Raw genomic sequence first — 22,180 nt, forward strand, 5'->3', positions numbered from 1 at the left:
ATGGCCCTTTTGTTTACCACTTAAACACCCTGCATCCCTATTCTGGGATGTGTGTTGCAACGCATTGTGAGCTTGTAGATCGGCTATTTTGACTCTCATTGAAACCAGGCAAAAATCACATGATCGCAAAACAATAATGATAATACAGCTGCCGTCTGCTCCCACGATACCGGATGTTCTGAAAACCCTTTTATCTCTGCTCCTGCTAGATATACAGACTAAAACTAGATACCACATTGACTACTGCGGTTCATTGGAGCGACGCGTATCACACTGTGAAGCAGAAGTCAAGCAGAAGTACGGAAGTCAGGGCATTAAGCAACTAGTCGACTAGTTTACTAGTCGACTAGTAAATCCACTAGTCGACCTTGTTGGTACTAGTTGACTAGTTGATAAGAAAAAAGGCCTCAAGATCAGGTAGATTATAGTTATAGTCTATGTACACAGTTTTGAAATGTACAAATATTTATTTCCAAAAACAAACAAAGGTTTTTTTTGTTTTTTTTACATAATAGGTAGTTAAACAACTAGTCGACTAGTAAACTAGGCAACTAGTCAACTGGTAAAAATGACTAGAAGTGAATGCCCTAGAAGTCACGCTGCGCCGCTGCCACTCAAGTGACCACTGGCCAATCGCAGTGCGTTTTTTTCCTGAGACTTATCAATTCAATCGAAATGAGCTTTATTGGCATGAGAAAACAAATGTTTACATTGCCTCTGATTGGCCTACCGAACGTCCCCTTCTGTGAGCTTCCGTGTGTGTCACAGCTTGCCTCCTCTCGAGACACACAGCAGCCCCAGAGCTGAAGGAGGCGTCTACCTTTCTGTCTATGGTTCCTCTTCGGCGTTGGCCACCATGCTATTGTCAATGGACCCTATTGAACGCATGGTCGCTTTGCCAAATAAAATAAAATAAAGCTAAATCTGTGTGTGTGTGTGTGTGTGTGTGTGTGTGTGTGTGTGTGTGTGTGTGTGTGTGTGTGTGTGTGTGTGTGTGTGTGTGTGTGTGTGTGTGTGTGTGTGTGTGTGTGTGTGTGTGTGTGTGTGTGTGTGTGTGTGTGTGTGTGTGTGTGTGTGTGTGTGTGTGTGTGTGTGTGTGTGTGTGTGTGTGTGTGTGTGTGTGTGTGTGTGTGTGGTGGTTGATGAGTCCAGAGAAGTGTCTGTACTAGAGATAGCAGGACCTTTGACCACAGCCTAGAGGAAGCCTTTATGACCAAGGTCATAAAATACCAACCACTTCCATCTCAGAGCTGGGCTATAGGTGCAGACTATTTGTGTTTATATTCGGCAGCCTAGGGCATACGCACAGACTGGTTGTTAGAGGGTTCCAACAACTTGGGATGCACAAAAAGGAGGCAAAAAGGCTGGCAAAGTATTGTGGTGTCTCTGCTATAATTGGCAGCCGTCATATATGGCGGAGACGCTGTTACTTATACCCATAGAGTACTGAGTACTGTTACTTATACCCATAGAGTACTGAGTACTGTTACTTATACCCATAGAGTACTGTGTGACATGCCTGTTGTCTCATGAAAACACATGCCATGACTTTGCAGATGTAACTTTAATGCACCTATAATTATTATGTGAAAAACTATGCCTATAAGTGTTAATTTTCTTCACCAAAAAAACCCTCCATTTGTCCCAGGTGTGGGCGGGATCGAGGCGGAGGCGGTGATGCTGGGCCAGCCAATCAGCATGGTTCTCCCCGAGGTGGTGGGATACAAGCTGTACGGGACCCCCGACAAGTTCATCACCTCCACGGACATCGTCCTCACCGTTACCAAGGTGACCGGAATACACCGTACCGTCTTGTCTCGCATCAAGTGTCCCTTAGGATAGGTACCCTCACAAAAAACATGCAGTAATCCTGGTCTCTATGCCTCCCTCTGGCCAGCCGGGGCGCCTGACTCCTCATGCTTTGAAGGAAGCATGAGGTCAGTCCGTTGCTGACTACGGTTACCGTTTTTCCTAGCAACCTTCATACATTTATTGACAAAGAATCAATGAAAACCCTGAAAATGACTTAATTAACCCATTTAGACCTGACGTCGAAAATAAATGTCTTCTAAATCCTGAAATCCTGAAAAAAACATGTTTCTATGTCAGTCGTTCTCAAACATATTCATGTCAAGGACCGCAAATATATATGACATTGGCCGCCGACCCCCATCTGAAAATATGTTGTTCCAGGGACCTCCCCAGAAGGAAAGATTTGAGTTAAAAACATTCGTTCTGAAAAAATATATTCCAAATTTGAGGCACATTTTCACGATTTTTCAAAAATAGCAGACCTACAAGCTCGTAGCGCGCTATGAGCTTGTAGATTTGCTATTTTTCAACAGCTAAAGCACAACATAATGCTTTAAAACACCAAAAGGGGTTCCTGCCCAAAATGGGTTAAAAAAACTAGACCTCAAGTCCCTTTCATCTTGTACCGTACTTACTTACTGTATGTGTGCAGCACCTGCGTCAGGTGGGCGTGGTGGGTCAGTTCGTGGAGTTCTTCGGGCCCGGCGTGGCCCAGCTGTCCATCGCGGACAGAGCCACCATTGCCAACATGTGTCCCGAGTACGGAGCCACGGCAGCGTTCTTCCCTGTGGACGACGTCAGCATCCAGTACCTGGAGCAGACCGGTGAGTTTCGTCCTTAATTGGCCTGTAGGATGCTGTGATCCGATCTTCAGATCGGTTATCGGCCCCGGAAATGACCAATCTAACGCTCCGATCCAAGCAATCCATTCCAGTAGTAGTAGTAGTAGTAAAACAAGAATTGATTAAATCAATGAATTACCAGCTGCATTATTATTATCTGCGGGGGTCCGCTATAACTGCCTCTGTCAGTTTCAGAGCAGTAGTTTAAAGGACCACTTCACCACTTTTCAACATCTTCATATAATTGGTCCTCACTAATGTTCATGATAAAACCAAAAAAATCTCCCTACTCTCTGTGTCTCATAGGAGGGCTTTGGGCAGTTCGGACACCCGTCCACCAGTCACATCATCATTAGGCAGTTTGTTTTAAAATATATTTAGATTTTTGTTATCGTGAGAACGATGGCTTCAACTTTTGCATTGCAACTTTTCAGGAAAAGAAAGCCTGCAGTTTCTATTAGCTTGGATTCACCATCGATGATGTCACTGGTGGACGGGTTTCTTAACTGCCCACAGCCTTCCTATGAGACACAGACTGAGTAGGAAGACATGGTGGTATTTTATCAAGAACATTAGTTAGGACCAATTATAGGAAGAGACGTTGAAAAGTGGTGAAGTGGTCCTTTAAGTAGGAACCAAGGAGGAACTATTGTGTTCGGAGTCATTTGTTTCCGCCCAGACATATTTGCTGTGCGCACATACGTCAGCCAATGAAAAAAAAACAGCTGGACTAGAGAACTAGCATGCACATCGATGATAGACTCAGCTGGTAAAAACCCCGGAAATTAACGGAAGTGAAATGTCCGCTGGCTTATGCTGTCTATGAGAGTTTTTTTTAATCCTAATATCTCGAATTCTTCTTCCAGGCTGCGTTTTGATCAAAACGAGCTTGATTTGCGGCTCATTTATATAAACGATATGATCGCCGGTTACAAAATGTATCTTTTGGGTGAATTAACCCATTTAGGCCTGACGTCGAAATAAAAAAAACGTTCACTCTGAAAGAATATATATATTCAAAGATTTGTGCCGCATTTTTACGATTTTTCAAAAATAGCAGACCTACAAGCTCGTAGCGCGGCACTCGGTGGCGCGCTATGAGCTTGTAGATCTGCTATTTTTCAACAGCTAAAGTAGAACATAATGCTTAGTTAAAACACCAAAAGGGGTTCCCGCCCAGAATGGGTTAAATAACATTCGCGGGACCCGTTACATAGCGATTCTTCACTTCCCGTTTCTCTATTTCTGAGTGGAACGCCATTTCAAAATAAGACGGTTCTCCAGAATGGTTGGCGGTCTTCGAGTACACAATTCGGCCACCAGATGGTGGTCTCGGCGGCGAATAAGTTAAATGTAACGTAATCGTGACAGGCCTAGTAATGACGCGGTTGTTTTCCTCCCAGGGAGAGACCCAGAGAAGCTGGCCTACATCGTCAAGTACCTGAAAGCAGTGGGGATGTACCGAGACTACAACTCCGTCACACAAGACCCAGACTTCACACGGGTAAGTACAACAGTTGCAGGTACAGAGATTACACCTCCGTCACACAAGACCCAGACTTCACACGGGTCAGCACAACAGTTACAGGTACAGAGACTACACCTCCGTCACACAGGACCCAGACTTCACACGTGTCAGTAGTACAACATACAAAAGAGAGATGTCTCGCACACTGTCTTGACGTCACAAAAGTTATTAATGTAGCGTTTCTTGTGGCACCGACCTTTATAGTTTCCTGTGTGGTCATGCATTGACTGCCTGTTCCTGCGCACCTGTGTCTTGGAGTAGGTGTGCAAAAGGACTAACTTCCTTATCATCACCTCAAAACCTGTTCAACCGGTATCCCCCCTTTGGCCCTGTTCTTCTTCGCTGTCTGGCCATCCTCTAGATCACGTCTTTCCAGTGGTTGGCGCAGGCGAGTGCAGCGGCATTTGGTTCGGCCAGGTCATCTCCAGTACATTGTGGAGCATATAGATACATCTCAAGATGTGGTCCATTGCTTGTGGTTCGCCACACACACATGCATCAGAAAATGTTAGTTTCCGGGCACGGTGGCACAGTCGGTAGTGCTGTCGCCTCACAGCTAGAAGGTCTTGGGTTCGATTCCCGCTCGGGACGCTGTGGGTGCTGGCGGCGTGTCTCCTCCTCCGCGTCATCGGTGCCCATACCCGAGGCGGGGTTGGCGAAAGGGCCTTTCTGTGTGGAGTTTGCATGTTCTCCCCGTGTCCCCTAGGGTAGGTACCCTCACAAAAAACATGCAGTAATCCTGGTCTCTAAACTGCCTCCCCCTGGCCAGCCGGGGCGCCTGATGGAAGGGAAAGGAACTGGTTGGAATAACGTGTTCCTTCCACGCGCTACGTCCAACCAGGGAAACTCCCCCCTGTCAGGTGTAAAGGAGCAACTTGGACACTCGGGCATGAAGGAAGCATGAGTTCAAGTCCGTTGCTCTCCCCATGTCCCCCATATATGGGGACTAGGTTGGCGGAGGGTGTGTAGAGCCCAGGATCACATTAGATAATTGACACAGGGGTGAAAAATGGGTTACAAAATTGTGGGATAACAAATATATTTAAAAACAAAAGAAAATGTTAGTTTCCATTTTTTCATGGATGCCTTGCAGCGTCCTTCGCCGACCCGCAGACGGTTCAAAGTTTTCCAGACGGCCCAAGATTGGTCATGGCCAGTCGCAAGACATTCATCTCTCTGTCCATTGGGTTGTCTGGCTGCCCAGGCTGTTCCATTTCTAGGGCCCCTGTTATGTTCTATGAGATACATGTGTACATTTTGCATGTACAACAAAGTATGAAATAGCCCTAGTGTGCTTTTTCTGGATTATGTTATTAATAGACAAACATTTGGCGAAAATTGCCAATCTCAGCAACGTGTTGTGAGCTTGTAGAACACAAGTGTGTACAGGGTATCTGCACATTTCTAATGTTACAATTTAACGACTTTCCAGACCCTTAGGCCAAATTCTCAAATTTTACATAAGAAGGAGGCAAACATTGTGAAAATCGAAATATGTCACCAGATTTGACTGAGAGACTGCCATCGCGCAAATTATAGCTTTTCACCAGAGGAGGAAAACTTTTTTTTTTTTTTTCAAAATGAGTTAATAACACAGGCAGACTCTTCAAATACTAGAGCATGTCTGAAATAAGTGTCAGAGCGGAAATCGACATGTAAATATGAAATAAATGCCCAAACATGTAGCTAGGTGTAATGTTAGAGACCACAGAAGTGAACCTTTCCAGCCTGTTTTCTGCAAGACATCACTCTATAAGCCATATCTCCAAAACTGGTGGGTCAAACTGAACAACCAATATGTCAATTTGAAGCTATCATTCCCTGCTTGCATATGACATGAAAAGACGAAAATTCAAAAACATCCAATGGCAGTCCCTCAGTCAAATTTAGTCACATGTATCTGTGCAGACTGCAGAGTCAAACTAATGTAAATTCTAAAGTGCTTGTCAGGGTTGAGGGGGGGTCCCCAGTTCATATATTTTGGGAGGGTTACGGCCTGAAAGGTTCGGGGAACCCTTGCAGCACAGTGACGTGTCTCTGTCCGTCCCCCCCCCGTCAGGAGTTTGAGTTGGACCTGACCTCTGTGGTGCCGTGCTGCAGCGGACCCAAGAGACCCCAGGACAGGATCGCCGTGTCCGACATGAAGACGGACTTTGAATCGTGCCTGGGAGCAAAGGTAACGTCTATTCAGGGCTCCAGCGTGCGACCTATTAGGTCGCATATGCGACTTAATTTATTAAGGGTGATACTTAAAATGTAATGAGGTCGCACAGGTGCGACTTGCTGGAAGGATGAGTGGAGGAAAAAAAACATCCCGCAGTGCTTGCCCGTTCCATTGATTGAAAACATTGGACGTTCGCCTGACGCCCAGTGTTCAAAGAACGATCGTTCACGAAAACGCACAAATAAGCCCTTCAGACTTGGATGGTCAGAGCGGCGCGATTACATACAAAGTCAATTCAAAGACGAGAATTGCGCAAACGGCGGCGCGACCTGCCGCGGTACAAACTGGACGAACCGAGGCGAATATATATTCAGGTCTGAACGCAGCTTATCCGACACAAATTAACTAGTCTTTCTCAGCTGTACAATTTCACTGGAGCGCGCAGCGCGCATATCTAACTGCATGATGATCAGTCATGATCTACACAGACAGCCGACTCCCGACCCAAACACTGAGTGAAACTTAGTAAACGTGTTGTTTGATTAAACATGTGCCACGAAATGTGCCACGAAAAATAGCTTCCAAAGCTTGTTATGTTTGCATCGAGGAGGTAGCCTATGTGTCCATAGGTCCATACATGATGATCGGCCAACAAAATACATTAATCTCCCTCCCAGTGAGTGAAGAGCACTGATGCCTGATTTATTCTTCGTGTTCCGTGCTGAAAATAGCTGATCTACAAGCTTACAACGCGTCGCGGACGCGACGCGTTGTGAGCTTGTAGATCAGCTATTTTCAGCACACGGAGATATGCAGGCTCTGAGAGCATTCAGAAACCTGCCTTCACAATAAAAGCATGCATCTTTCACAAGTTGGCCCATAAAGACAAGGAAAAGGATTAAGAATTTGGTGGCATTTCACATTGCAAAAGATTTTTTCCAAAATGTAAAAATATTATAATAAGGAATTAATTTGGATAATTGTAATGGAGATATTGTACAAATTGTCACTTTATTAATCCAAAAGGTTTGGACTGCATTTAATTTTCAACACAAAACCTTAAACTGACTTTCTGTGTGTGGAATATAAATATTGCTTTATTGACTGAGTGACTTTGTGGTGGGTTGAAACCATCTACAGTGTTTTGAAGTATAACCAGGTAGGTTGCTGTTTTTTACACAGTGACCTTTGTAGGGGGTTTTATGATTCAAACCTTTAATGGTGGAAACCACTACATAAATAAATGGCGCCCGATGTGGGGGCATGATAAGATCATGTATTAATACCACGCTATACAAAGAAAAAAATGGTGCTACCTAATTTGTGGTGGCGCTACCAAATGAAAAGGTAGGTGGCACCAGTGCTACCTGTGAAAAAGTTAGTCTGGAGCCCTGCGTCTATTATACACCACGGGTAGTTTCGAGGAAGCAATCTGATTGGTTGAAATAGCTCCTGTACCTGAGCATCACCGGCGCACACCTAATCAAAACATGAACAACAACAGCGGTGCTGGGCAGTCCCTTGCAGGCAGTGGCTACAAGCAAAGCTAGATGTATACTAGGGATGCACCGAAAGGGAAGTTCTTGGCCGAAACCGAATATAGGAAACAGTTGGCCGAATACCGAATACCGAATATAATACCAAAATAAATGGTTATGGCAAAACTTAACTTAAATAATAATCACTATTATGGGTCCATAAAACATGTATTCAGCTCTTTTAAATGCATTAATTGCATACACTATTCGGTGATATATTTTATGAAAATGCCGAAAATGCATTTTTAGCCATTTTCTGCCGAATATTTTCTGCGGACGAATATTTGGTGCATCACTAATGGGACATTTTCGGTCGTAGTGACATCTCATTAAAAAAAAATGTAATCGAATATCTTAGTTATAAAGAAATGTACTTCTTTTTTTTTAAATGTAACTTGTGGCTTATCAACTAACCGGTTAATTGATCGATAAGGTTACCAAAACGTATCAATGAATTCATGGATAATTCCCATCCCTAGAAAGAAGTTATTCTGTGTACTGTGCATAGAGCCTATAGAGGGTATGCGCGTGACATCATCATCAAACCAGGAAGTTATGCAGGAACGCCTACTGAGTGGCAAAAAACTACTTCCTGGCCTTGACAGCCCATGCATCCACACAGAAAAGTCATATCTGATTGAATTAAATTACTTTAAACGATGTTAAACTCACTTTGCCTGTTGCTTTGCCACTCGATGTGCCATTCACTTTAAGCATGCGCATACTTGCTATTCACTGAACGGTTCCGTGTTTGTGTCTATACGACGGGGTGATTTCAGCAAGGGTTCAAGGGCTTCCAGGTGTCGACGGAGCGCCACAGTGCTGCGGTGCCCTTCCACTACAACGACACAGAGTACACGCTGTCACACGGCTCCGTGGTCATCGCCGCCATCACCAGCTGCACCAACACCAGCAACCCCTCTGTGATGCTGGGGGCCGGTACGTATACTCATGGATTCAAGTTCCCAGTCGCCACGACTGATTTAACCCATTTTGACCTGAGATCAGATTCTAAAAAATGTCTTCTACATCCTGACAGTTTTCTGAAAAAGCTATGTTTCTATGTCAGTGGTTCTTCGATTAAAAAAAATAGCAGACCTACAAGCTCGTAGCGCGCCACTCGGTGGCGCGCTATGAGCTTGTAGATCTGCTATTTTTCAATAGCTAAAGCATAACATAATGCTAACACCAAAAGGGGTTCCCACCCAAAATGGGTTAAGTCATTTGGATCCCATATATAATGTTACGTCATGCCACCTACAAGCTTAGCTTATAGTATAGAGTTAGAGTATTTTAACGGGCTAAACTAGCAATAGGATGCATGTTCAATCGTCCAGAAATCGCAGGTATTTCATGAAAGAAAAAGTTAACCCTCATGGCGTTTTTTTAAAATACGAAATGATTAACCATTTTTTTAATCAGGGCTGGTATGGCTTTTGTATCAATCTGCAATGTCTTCAACTGGTTGGCTGAATGGCTACCAAAACATAATTCTTAATAATTGTTTAAAAATTATGAAACACAGGACTGATGTGGGGGGGATCCTTTTCACACCGTTTCACAAATCGCATTTTAGGAGTTGGCATTTTCATGCGTACTGGTGTTATCATTATGTTATGCTTTAGCTATTGAAAAATAGCAGACCTACAAGCTCATAGCGCGCCACCGAGTGGCGTGCTACGAGCTTGTAGGTCTGCTATTTTTGAAAAATCGAAGAACGACTGACATAGAAACATAGCTTGTTCAGAAAACTGTAGAAGACATTTTTAGAATCTGATCTCAGGTCAAAATGGGTTAATCCCGTGATTGGGACCATAAAGTTCGGGCATGACACATGCACGTGGGCTGTGCATGCGGGCTGTGCACGTGACTGTGCGTGCATGCGTTGTGAACTTGCAATACCTTTAGCTTTTGCTAAAATGACGCCACTGTATGCCGTCATGCACCGATGATGTTCTATTTGCTTTCTTGTCAGGGCTGCTGGCCAAGAGAGCCATAGAGCACGGTCTGAGTGTGAAGCCGTACATCAAGACCAGCCTGTCGCCAGGCAGCGGGGTGGTCACCTACTACCTGAAGGAGAGCGGAGTCATGGACTACCTCTTTAAGCTGGGGTAAGTAAGGAGAGAGGAGTCATGGACTACCTCTTTAAGCTGGGGTAGGAGAGAGGAGTCATGGACTACCTCTTTAAGCTGGGGTAAGTAAGGAGAGAGGAGTCATGGACTACCTCTTTAAGCTGGGGTAAGTAAGGAGAGAGGAGTGATGGACTACCTCTTTAAGCTGGGGTAAGTAAGGAGAGAGGAGTGATGTACTACCTCTTTAAGCTGGGGGTAAGTAAGGAGAGAGGAGTCATGGACTACCTCTTTAAGCTGGGGTAAGTAAGGAGAGAGGAGTCATGGACTACCTCTTTAAGCTTGGGTAAGTAAGGAGAGAGGAGTCATGGACTACCTCTTTAAGCTGGGGTAAGTAAGGAGAGAGGAGTGATGGACTACCTCTTTAAGCTGGGGTAAGTAAGGAGAGAGGAGTCATGGACTACCTCTTTAAGCTGGGGGTAAGTAAGGAGAGAGGAGTCATGGACTACCTCTTTAAGCTGGGGTAAGTAAGGAGAGAGGAGTCATGGACTACCTCTTTAAGCTTGGGTAAGTAAGGAGAGAGGAGTCATGGACTACCTCTTTCAGCTTGGGTAAGGAAGGCTGGGGAACATACCAACCTTTATTTTACAAAAAATGCACCCAATCTCTGTACATACTGTATGTACGTAAGTCTGCAATCCACGTAACTTGAGAACCGTTCGCCCCAGCGACTTCAAATTCGACACGTGCGTCGCGGACAACCCGAGGGAGTGCCGTGCCCGGTGTCGAGTCGGGTCGGACAGGTGGTTGTCCAGAACCGCCAGAAAAGGCTCTGGCCACCCATGGCTCAAATGAGACAAATGATTTCCATGGCAACCCCAGCATTAGCTTGATTTGGGTAAGACTGGGCAAATAATTAAATAAGCATTGTGGGGCCTGGGCCATGGCTCAATGGTCCAGGCACTTTGGCTGGTAATCCAGTCTGGCAGTGTGCCGCGGGTTCGACTCCCGATCCCGACTTTACTGACCTTTACTGCATGTCATCCCCCCATCTCTCTCCCCATTTCTTGTCAGCCTACTGTCTGTCCCTCTATAAAATAAAGGCGAAAGCCAAAAAAAATAAAATTAAGCATTGGGGTCAAACTGCTTTAAATCAGGCTCAGAGGGACTCGTGGACTGTGTGTATTTTGTTGCTTTCGGGCATATTCAAACTTTTTGTGTTTTCGTAAACCCCCCCCCCCCCCCCCCCCCATTACTTGAACATTAGTTCAAACCAAACCCACTGTACTGTATTTCCTCCTGGGTAAATGTAGTCCACTATAATAATAGCACTTCTTATGTTCACTAGTTATCTCTCACAGTCCACATGAGTGTGATTTATAAGCTCCTTCTATGTTGTTTATGACCGGCTGACTGCTTAGTGAGCAGAGCCTGGTAATCCGAAAGCTCACCGGTTTTCCCTCTGGCTCGCTCGGTATTTGTGTCAAAAAAATGACCCTAAGCAAAACACTTAGGGGCATTCCACTCATTTTCAACATTTTACTATGTCATAAACCTTATAATTATATATACCTTAGAGCTGTTGTGTGGAAATAATTTTAAAAAAAAGTCCCCCCATTCTGTTTCCTAGAACTAGGTCAGAAAAAAAATCATTAACATGGTGAAACACATCTTGATGATCATCAAGATGTGTTTCACCATGTTAATGATTTTTTTCATAATTACAGTTCTAGGAAACACAGAATGGGGGGACTTTTTATTGACATTATTTCGTCATGGTTTGGTGTATTTCATGGCTGAACAATGCATGAGTTAATGTAATGTACAGTACTGTACACGTATACATGGTAAACATTATCCCTGTCGTGTGCTGGTATATTTGTATTATTGTAATGAAATGTACTACGTGTATTTGAGGGTAGCACGGGTCCATACAATTTGGACCCGGTCCGAAACTGAACCGAGGATATTTGAAGCGAACCGAACGGAGCGGAGAAACATTCTAAGCCACTCTCCACAGCCGTCAAAAAAACGGACTGATTTTTCCTCTTGCTCGCTATATTCTTTGATTTGTAGTTTGCATTTCACATCGCTCAAGAGGGCCACCATGATTGCATTAATAGCCGGTGTGCGCGTGCGTGTGCGCGCTGTGTGTTTCAGAGTCGGACACACCCATCTCGAGATGGGGATGCGTTCCATTCCAAATCGCTGTGGAGCGAATGTGAGAGACAATATGGATTATATAGTGTAAATATTACAACGTACGCATATGTTTCTTTTCTGAACCTATTTTTAAAGTTGAATATTTTAAGCTCGGATCCTCACGGGTCCTTTCGGGTAAATGCATTTCAGACCGAGACCCGTGGCAATTTGGAATGGAACCGACCCTGCCCGAACTGGACAATAAGTCAATATTTTGGGGCCCGAAACGGCTCACTTCTCGGTTCAGCTCTCGGGTATCCGGTTCCGGGCGGACCCGTGCTACCCTCTTAACGTGTATACATGGTAACAAGTAAGACGCGCGAACGCGGGAAGCGAACGCAGCTCGTAAATTGCAATAACAACAATTAGAATAAATTATGTACTTTTTTTAAGGTTTTTTTTAAGTTCTCTTTTTTTTTTTTTTTTTTTTTTTTTTTTTAAGTTAAGTTTTTTTAAGTTAAGTTTTTTGAAAGTTTTTTCTTAAGTTTTTTCTTTTTAAGTTTTTTTTAAGTTAAGTTTTTTGTTAAGGTGTGTGTGTGTGTGTGTGTGTGTGTGTGTGTGTGTGTGTGTGTGTGTGTGTGTGTGTGTGTGTGTGTGTGTGTGTGTGTGTGTGTGTGTGTGTGTGTGTGTGTGTGTGTGTGTGTGTGTGTGTGTGTGTGTGTGTGTGTGTGTGTGTGTGTGATACAGCTGCGCCCTCTGGTGGCGGGCGGGTGGTGTTACCGCGTGACACACACACAGACAGACAGACAGACATGATCTGCTGGGTCTCATAGTAAATGCTCACTGCGTTCGCAATCACTGCGTTCGCAATAAACATTATCCTGGTTGTGTCCCGTTAGATTTGAGGTGGTGGGCTACGGCTGCATGACCTGCATTGGAAACAGTGGACCACTCCCAGAGCCTGTGGTCGAGGCCATTACCCAGGTAACAACATTTCACTTGCTGTAGCTGCTATAGGACTTATTTTAACCCATTGACCCATTTTGACCTGAGATCAGATTCTAAATAATGTCTTCTAAATCCTGACAGTTTTCTGAAAAAGCTATGTTTCTATGTCAGTCGTTCTTCGATTTAAAAAAAATAGCAGGCCTACAAGCTCATAGCGCGGCACTCGGTGAGCTTGTAGATCTGCTATTTTTCAATAGCTAAAGCATAACATAATGCTGACACCAAAAGGGCTTCCCGCCCAAAATAGGTTATTACCTGAGAACCTGATTCTACAAAATGTCTTCTAAATCCTGGCAGTTTTCTGAAAAACCTGTTTCTATATCAGTTTCATGTCAAGGACCCAAAAAATTATATGTAATTGGCCGCCGAACCCCATCTAAAAAATGTGTTGTTCCAGGGACCTCCCCCAGGAGCAAATATTTAAGTTAAAAACGTTCACTGTGGAAGAATATATATTCAAGGATTTGCACACATTTTCACGATTTTTCAAAAATATGTGTCGCGCTATAAGTTGGTAGATCTGATATTATTCTATAGCTAAAGTTTAAAATAATGGTCAAAGTGGTTAAAGCTATAAGTTAACACAGGTGTGTCCTCACGTCTAAATGGGTTAATACATACAAATATTACTCGGGTGACAACATTTCACTTACTGTAGCTGTTATAGGACTTAGATTTATTTTTTTCGATTGATTATTTTGGGAGGTGCCCTAGATTTAGAACTCAGAGTGAACCTCTGTTAGCCAGAGTTTAAACATGTTATAATTTAGCTATTGAAAAATAGCAGATCTACAAGCTCGTAACGCGCCACTCGGTGAGTGCTTGTAGGTCTGCTATTTTTTGAAAAATCGTGAAAATATTTATTTCAGAAAACTGGAGGATTTAGAATCTTTTTTTTTTTAAATGTTGAGGTCAGGCCTAAATGGGATAAACATCCAAATACATTATGCTGGTTTGGTTGCTTTTTGTTCCAGGGAGATCTGGTGGCCGCAGGGATCCTGTCGGGGAACAGGAACTTCGAGGGGCGTGTCCACCCAAACACCAGAGCCAATTACCTGGCCTCGCCGCCCCTCGTCATTGCCTACGCCATCGCCGGGACCGTGAGGATCGACTTCGAGACGGAGCCCATCGGTAAACTAGTCCTTCCACAACACCGCCAAAAAGAACCTTTTCTTCTTCTTCTATTTCCTGAAAAAAAGTCGAGCTTTTTCTTACATGCAGTACAAGGTTTCAGACCTGACCGTGACAATTTATTTATTCATGAAATATATTGAAATTGAAAAAAAAAAAAAACTCCTGGAATTGATTGATTTAGTTTTTCAAACCATGTATAATTACATGCAGTACAAGGTTTCAGACCTGACCGTGACAATTTATTTATTCATGAAATATATTGAAATTGAAAAAAAGAATAACTCCTGGAATTGATTGATTTAGTTTTTCAAACCATGTATAATTACATGCAGTACAAGGTTTCAGACCTGACCGTGACAATTTATTTATTCATGAAATATATTGAAATTGAAAAAAAAAAAAAACTCCTGGAATTGATTGATTTAGTTTTTCAAACCATGTATAATTACATGCAGTACAAGGTTTCAGACCTGACCGTGACAATGTATTTATTCATGAAATTCCTGGAAATATAATGAAATTGGGAAAAAAAAGAACTCCTGGAATTGATTGATTTAGTTCATAAAAACATTTTTCAAACCATATATAATATTACCCAAAATATGTAACGGGCAGCGTGATTTCAGCGTAATGTGTACCGGTATGTGACAAAAATAACAGATCTACAAGCTCAGAGTGATCCTATGCCCTAGCATAGGTGATCTAGCACAACATTTGGCACAAAATCATTCTATATTCAATGCTTTTGCTTTATTGTTGCTACACTGCCTGTCTTTGGGCATTGCACATACACTGTACTGACACCACGGCGCGTAAACAGCGCCTCAAACTGTGACTCCGCCCACAAACGGGGGAAGTTGTGATTTTCGCTCGTTCACTGCAATGCAATTTGCGGCATTTTCAAAACAATATTGAGCAGAGTAGCCATTATCAAACGTATTTGCAATGCCATACGTTGAAAGATCTGTTGCCCGTGGACAAGGCACGCTACCTCCGCAAGTTAGATAGCATCGGCATAGATGTTTGTCCGTATGTGATTAAGGATTGGACCAATTTGCATTGGCAGCCATAGAAAATTCCGGGGTAAATTCTTACCCCGGATGTGACGTTTTTGGGCGTTCCTGTCTAGCGTGGTGTCAGTGTATAGGAGTAAGAGACTCATTATCGCACTGAATGATTGTTACATATAGGCCTGGACATTTGGTTAAATATTCTGGAAATGTTTTGCAAATTCATTGGTAAAAACATGTTGGAACCTTAACATTTCTTCTTCTGGCAGCTTTGTGGAGTCCGTTTGGTTTGGATTTGACGTTTGTGATGTTTTCGGAAGTGATTCCGGACGGTCCTTGTTTCGTGCTGCTGATGTATAGTATCTGTTCTCTGTGCTCTGTCTTCTGTAGCCGTGATGATGTCTAGTATCTGTCTTCTGTAGCCGTGATGATGTCTAGTATCCGTTCCCTGTGCTTTGTCTTCTGTAGCTGTGAACGCCGAGGGAAAGGAGATCTTCCTCCGTGACATCTGGCCCACCAGAGAGGAGATCCAGGCCGTGGAGAGAGAGTTTGTCATCCCCTCCATGTTTAAAGAGGTCTATGAGAAGATCGAGGTTAGACTTACTTACTTAGGCCTTTAACCCATTTTGGGCGGGAACCCCTTTTGGTGTTAGCATGATGTTATGCTTTAGCTATTGAAAAATAGCAGATCTACAAGCTCATAGCGCGCCACCGAGTGGCGCGCTACGAGCTTGTACGTCTGCTATTTTTGAAAAATCGAAGAACGACTGACATAGAAACATAGCTTTTTCAGAAAACTGTCAGGATGTGGAAGACATTTTTAGAATCTGATCTTGGGTCAAAAACGGTTAAATTCCCTGAGGAACACATAGGCCATCCTCTCCGCTCCAGTTGTTTCCATAACGGCCCCTGCTGCGCCTTCATCCCCTGCTCTGTGGTTCTTCTCCAGGTGGCTCTGTGCCTTCCTCTCCTCCTCCTGCCTTGCGGGTTCAATGTTGGAGCACGTTTTGTTACTGAACTATTACTAAAATCATTAGCAAAACATGCTCTAGCATTGAGGTTAGAGGCCCCGTTCTTATGGTGGGGGCCGAGTACTGATTTATTTTCTTACGATGGAGGCCGAGTACTGATTTATTTTCTTACGATGGGGGCCGAGTACTGATGTATTTCTTACGATGGGGGCCGAGTACTGATTTATTTCTTACGATGGGGGCCGAGTACTGATTTATTTCTTACGATGGGGGCCGAGTACTGATTTATTTCTTACGATGGGGGCCGAGTACTGATTTATTTCTTACGATGGGGGCGAGTACTGATTTATTTCTTACGATGGGGGCGAGTACTGATTTATTTCTTACGATGGGGGCCGAGTACTGATTTATTTCTTATGATGGGGGGCGAGTACTGATTTATTTCTTACGATGGGGGCGAGTACTGATTTATTTCTTACGATGGGGGCCGAGTACTGATTTATTTCTTACGATGGGGGCCGAGTACTGATTTATTTCTTACGATGGGGGCGAGTACTGATGTAATTCTTACGATGGGGGCGAGTACTGATTTATTTCTTATGACGGGGGCCGAGTACTGATTTATTTCTTACGATGGGGGAGAGTACTGATTTATTTCTTATGACGGGGGCCGAGTACTGATTTATTTCTTACGATGGAGGCGAGTACTGATTTATTTCTTATGACGGGGGCAGAGTACTGATTTATTTCTTACGATGGGGGAGAGTACTGATTTATTTCTTACGATGGGGGCCGAGTACTGATTTATTTCTTACGATGGGGGCGAGTACTGATTTATTTCTTACGATGGGGGCCGAGTACTGATTTATTTCTTACGATGGGGGCAGAGTACTGATTTATTTCTTACGATGGGGGCAGAGTACTGATTTATTTCTTACGATGGGGGCCGAGTACTGATTTATTTCTTACGATGGGGGCGAGTACTGATTTATTTCTTACGATGGGGGCCGAGTACTGATTTATTTCTTACGATGGGGGCCGAGTACTGATTTATTTCTTACGATGGGGCCGAGTACTGATTTATTTCTTATGATGGGGGCGAGTACTGATTTATTTCTTATGATGGGGCCGAGTACTGATTTATTTCTTACGATGGGGCCGAGTACTGATTTATTTCTTATGATGGGGCCGAGTACTGATTTATTTCTTACGATGGGGGCCGAGTACTGATTTATTTCTTACGATGGGGGCCGAGTACTGATTTATTTCTTACGATGGGGCCGAGTACTGATTTATTTCTTACGATGGGGGCGAGTACTGATTTATTTCTTATGATGGGGGCGAGTACTGATTTATTTCTTATGATGGGGGGGCGTATACTGATTTATTTCTTATGATGGGGCCGAGTACTGATTTATTTCTTACGATGGGGGGGCGTATACTGATTTATTTCTTATGATGGGGCCGAGTACTGATTTATTTCTTACGATGGGGGGGCGTATACTGATTTATTTCTTACGATGGGGGGGCGTATACTGATTTATTTCTTACGATGGGGGCAGAGTACTGATTTATTTCTTACGATGGGGGCCGAGTACTGATTTATTTCTTACGATGGGGGCAGAGTACTGATTTATTTCTTACGACGGGGGCGAGTACCGATTTATTTTTCTAATGATGGGGGGCAAGTACTGATTTTTAAGTGGTGCAACCACTTCCTTAAGTGACTGTGTGGCTGGCTGGCTGTGTGGGTGGCTGCCTGGGTATGAGCACGAAAATAGCATGGTTGTTTCTCACCACCTGTGCGCAACCTAACACACACACAAACACACACGCACGTATTAACTGTATATATGGTGATTTCGGTTGTGCCAGTACAGTACAGTGACAGTGCCAGTACAGTACAGTACAGGGTACAGTAGAGGGACCCCCACACGTTAACTCTGTCATTTCTCAACCGTTTCGGACGCGGGGCGGCTCGCCGGAATCGGGCCGGCACCCTGGGTGCGTTCCTGTGGGTCTGGAACTTCAACGTCAATGAGTGCTGGAACTCTCCCTCTGTCATGGTCATGAATGTGTTGGGTTCTTTCTTTCAGAGTGTGAACGAGCGCTGGAACGCGCTCGACGCTCCGTCCGACAAGCTGTACACCTGGGACCCCGCCTCCACCTACATCAAGTCTCCGCCCTTCTTTGACGGACTGGTAAATAACCCATTAAGACGTGACGCCAGATTTTACAATTGTCTTCTAGTTCCTGTCTGACACCTTTCTGCAAAACCTGTGTTTCTATGTCAGTGGTTCTAAAACGTTGTGTCACTGAGTGTCAATGTTGACACTGATAAAGGCTGGATAGCCGAAACGTTTGTCCTGATGTAGAGAAATACAGTTGGGTGCCACCGATATTGTCCCTTATCATTTGACCCATTTAGGCCTGACCTCAACATTTTAAAAAATCCTTCTAAATCCTCCAGTTTTCTGAAATAAATATTTTCACGATTTCTCAAAAATAGCAGACCTACAAGCTCGTAGCGCGCCACTCGGTGGCGCGCTATGAGCTTGTAGATCTGCTATTTTTCAATAGCTAAATTATAACATAATGTTTAAAACACCAAAAGGGGTTCCCGCCCAAAATGGGTTAACTGTCCTTTTGCGCAGACCACGCAAACCTCAGCAAAAAGAAAAGGACAATATCGATGGCCTCCAACTGTAAGCCTGTTGTTCTTGGTGTGTGCGACCTCTTCACCTATTTTTCTACAATATTGATTTAAGCTGGTAACGCACCATAAGTCCGAGTGCGGTGATATAAAATAGCAAGTGTGAACCCATAGCCATATTCATTGCTATGTAGGTATTTGCCATACTATACAAATTGAGGTATGACAAAGTAAAAAAAAAACGAAACAAAAAAGAAAGTTGATGGACGGTTTACTTTTTGGGCAAGTGGTCATGACCTTTTGGGCAAGTAGAACATGACCTGTGCCTCTTGAGACCTTTAGAGTCAACCCCTGATATTACTAGTTACTGGAAAAATGCAATAATATTAATAATATTAATTCTGGGCGGGAACCCTTTTTGGTGTTTTAAGCATTATGTTATACTTTAGCTATTGGAAAATAGCAGATTTACAAGCTCGTAGCGCGCCACTCGGTGGCGCGCTACGAGCTTGTAGGTCTGCTATTTTTGAAAAATCGTGAAAATGTGGCTCAAATCTTTGAATATATATATTCTTTCAGAGTGAACTTTTTTAACTCAAATCTTTGCTTCTGGTGGGGTTCCTGGAACAACATATTTTCAGATGGGGGGGGCGGAGATCAATTACATATCATGTTTGGGGTCCTTGACATGAAATATTGAGCACCACTCATACAGAAACATGAGGTTTTTCAGAAAATTGTCATCATTTAGAAGACTTTTTTTTTTTAATTTCGACGTCAGGCTGGGTTAATTTCCAACACTGTCCCTAATGACTGTGTGGCGTTCCATTCTCCCCTCTCCATCAGACCAGGGAGCTGCAGCCGCCCCGGTCCATCGAGGGCGCGTACGTGCTGCTGAACTTCAGCGACTCTGTCACGACGGACCACATCTCTCCTGCAGGGAACATCGCTCGCAACAGCCCCGCAGCACGCTACCTCACTGGGAGAGGGTGAGTATTATAACAGTCCCTCAGCACCGCTACCTCACTGGGAGAGGGTGAGTATTATAACAGTCCCGCAGCACGCTACCTCACTGGGAGAGGGTGAGTACTATAACAGCCCCTCAGCACCGCTACCTCACTGGGAGAGGGTGAGTATTATAACAGTCCCTCAGCACGCTACCTCACTGGGAGAGGGTGAGTACTATAACAGCCCCGCAGCACACGCTACCTCACTGGGAGAGGGTGAGTACTATAACAGCCCCGCAGCACGCTACCTCACTGGGAGAGGGTGAGTATTATAACCGTCCCGCAGCACGCTACCTCACTGGGAGAGGGTTGAGTATATAACAGCCCCGCACCTTTTTTTCTTCGTGAATTAACGCCCTACTCTACGCCCTACTACTACAAAACCATAAGAAGTAGCAGATCTACAAGCTTGAGACGTGGTGAGAAGTGACACGTTTTGAGCTTGTAGATCTGCTCCTTTTTGATGCTTTTGATTTGCATATGAGGTTCCCACCTGACAGAGATGATATCAGTCCACAGAGGTGCGGAGGTGCGTCCATCATGTCTGGTCTTAACCCATCCTGGGCGGGAACCCCTTTTGGTGTTTTAAGCATTACGTTATACTTTAGCTATTGAAAAATAGCAGATCTACAAGCTTTTTATTTCGAGGTCGGGCCTAAATGGTTAATGCCACCCGTCGTCCTCTTTGTGTTCTCTCACAGTTTGACCCCGCGCGACTTCAACTCGTACGGCTCTCGGCGAGGCAACGACGCCGTCATGGCCCGTGGAACCTTCGCCAACATCCGCCTCTTCAACAAGTTCCTCAACAAGCAGGCGCCGCGCACCTTGTACCTCCCGACTGACGAGACGGTGAGTCCCCTCTTCTTTCTGATTTAACCCATTTTGACCTGAGATCAGATTCTAAAAATGTCTTCTACATCCTGACAGTTTTCTGAAAAAGCTATGTTTCCATGTCAGTCGTTCTTCGATTTTTCAAAAATAGCAGACCTACAAGCTCGTAGCGCGGCACTCGGTGCCGCGCTATGAGCTTGTAGATCTGCTATTTTTCAATAGCTAAAGCATAACATAATGCTGACACCAAAAGGGGTTCCCGCCCAGAATGGGTTAACCACAGTTGTCTTGTGTGCCAGTGTCATGTTTTCCGGAAATAGTCAATCTACAAGCTCACAGTGACACAATGTGGTTATTCTGTGTGTACAGATGCATGTGTTCGATGTAGCAAAGTGGTACAACTAACCGGTGTCTCTCTCTTCTATACAGATGGGATGTGTACAACTAACTGGTGTCTCTCTCCTCTATATAGATGGATGTGTTCGATGCAGCAGAGAGGTACAACTAACTGGTGTCTCTCTCCTCTATAGATGGATGTGTTCGATGCAGCAGAGAGGTACAACTAACTGGTGTCTCTCTCCTCTATAGATGGATGTGTTCGATGCAACAGAGAGGTACAACTAACTGGTGTCTCTCTCCTCTATAGATGGATGTGTTCGATGCAGCAGAGAGGTACAACTAACTGGTGTCTCTCTCCTCTATAGATGGATGTGTTTTTGATGCAGCAGAGAGGTACAACTAACTGGTGTCTCTCTCCTCTATAGATGGATGTGTTCGATGCAGCAGAGAGGTACAACTAACTGGTGTCTCTCTCCTCTATAGATGGATGTGTTCTATGCAGCAGAGAGGTACCAGATAGGAGTACAACTAAAGGGTGTTACTCTGGTTACAGATGGGATGTGTTCAATGCAGCAGAGAGGTACAACTAACTGGTTTCTCTGTGGTTACAGATGGATGTTTGATGCAGCAGAGAGGTACAACTAGCTGGTTTCTCCGTGGTTTCAGATGGATGTGTTTGATGCAGTGGAGAGGTACAACTAACTGGGTTCTCTGTGGTTTCAGATGGATGTGTACGATGCAGCAGAGAGGTACCAACAGGCCGGCCATGCTCTCCTCATCCTGGCGGGGAAGGAGTACGGGTCGGGCAGTTCCAGGGACTGGGCCGCTAAAGGTCCCTTCCTGCTGGTGAGTGTCACCTCCTAAACAGTCCCTTCACCTCCTAAACAGTCCCTTCCTGCTGGTGAGTGTCACCTCCTAAACAGTCCCTTCACCTCCTAAACAGTCCCTTCCTGCTAGTGAGTGTCACCTCCTAAACAGTCCCTTCACCTCCTAAACAGTCCCTTCCTGCTAGTGAGTGTCACCTCCTAAACAGTCCCTTCACCTCCTAAACAGTCCCTTCCTGCTAGTGAGTGTCACCTCCTAAAGGGTCCTTTACTGCTGGTGAGTGTTCGTTTAACTCGTCACAACTGGA

General features: G+C 44.3%; 1 protein-coding gene across 1 annotated transcript in view; it reads left to right on the forward strand.

Moving 5' to 3' along the window:
- The window catches only part of aco1 (aconitase 1, soluble), a 39,183-nt gene that overhangs the window by 11,517 nt on the left and 5,486 nt on the right, over positions 1-22,180 (forward strand). Inside the window, exons 7-19 of the mRNA XM_079491600.1 lie at positions 1,649-1,788; positions 2,465-2,636; positions 4,058-4,158; positions 6,242-6,358; positions 8,664-8,823; positions 9,860-9,995; positions 12,995-13,079; positions 14,078-14,234; positions 15,716-15,840; positions 18,315-18,419; positions 19,718-19,860; positions 20,580-20,727; positions 21,772-21,894. Of these exons, the coding sequence (XP_079347726.1) occupies positions 1,649-1,788; positions 2,465-2,636; positions 4,058-4,158; positions 6,242-6,358; positions 8,664-8,823; positions 9,860-9,995; positions 12,995-13,079; positions 14,078-14,234; positions 15,716-15,840; positions 18,315-18,419; positions 19,718-19,860; positions 20,580-20,727; positions 21,772-21,894 (1,712 nt within the window). The remainder of the gene's footprint in view (positions 1-1,648; positions 1,789-2,464; positions 2,637-4,057; positions 4,159-6,241; positions 6,359-8,663; positions 8,824-9,859; positions 9,996-12,994; positions 13,080-14,077; positions 14,235-15,715; positions 15,841-18,314; positions 18,420-19,717; positions 19,861-20,579; positions 20,728-21,771; positions 21,895-22,180) is intronic.

Source organism: Electrona antarctica, assembly GCF_951216825.1.
Source record: "Electrona antarctica genome assembly, chromosome: 21".
Taxonomy (NCBI): domain Eukaryota; kingdom Metazoa; phylum Chordata; class Actinopteri; order Myctophiformes; family Myctophidae; genus Electrona; species Electrona antarctica.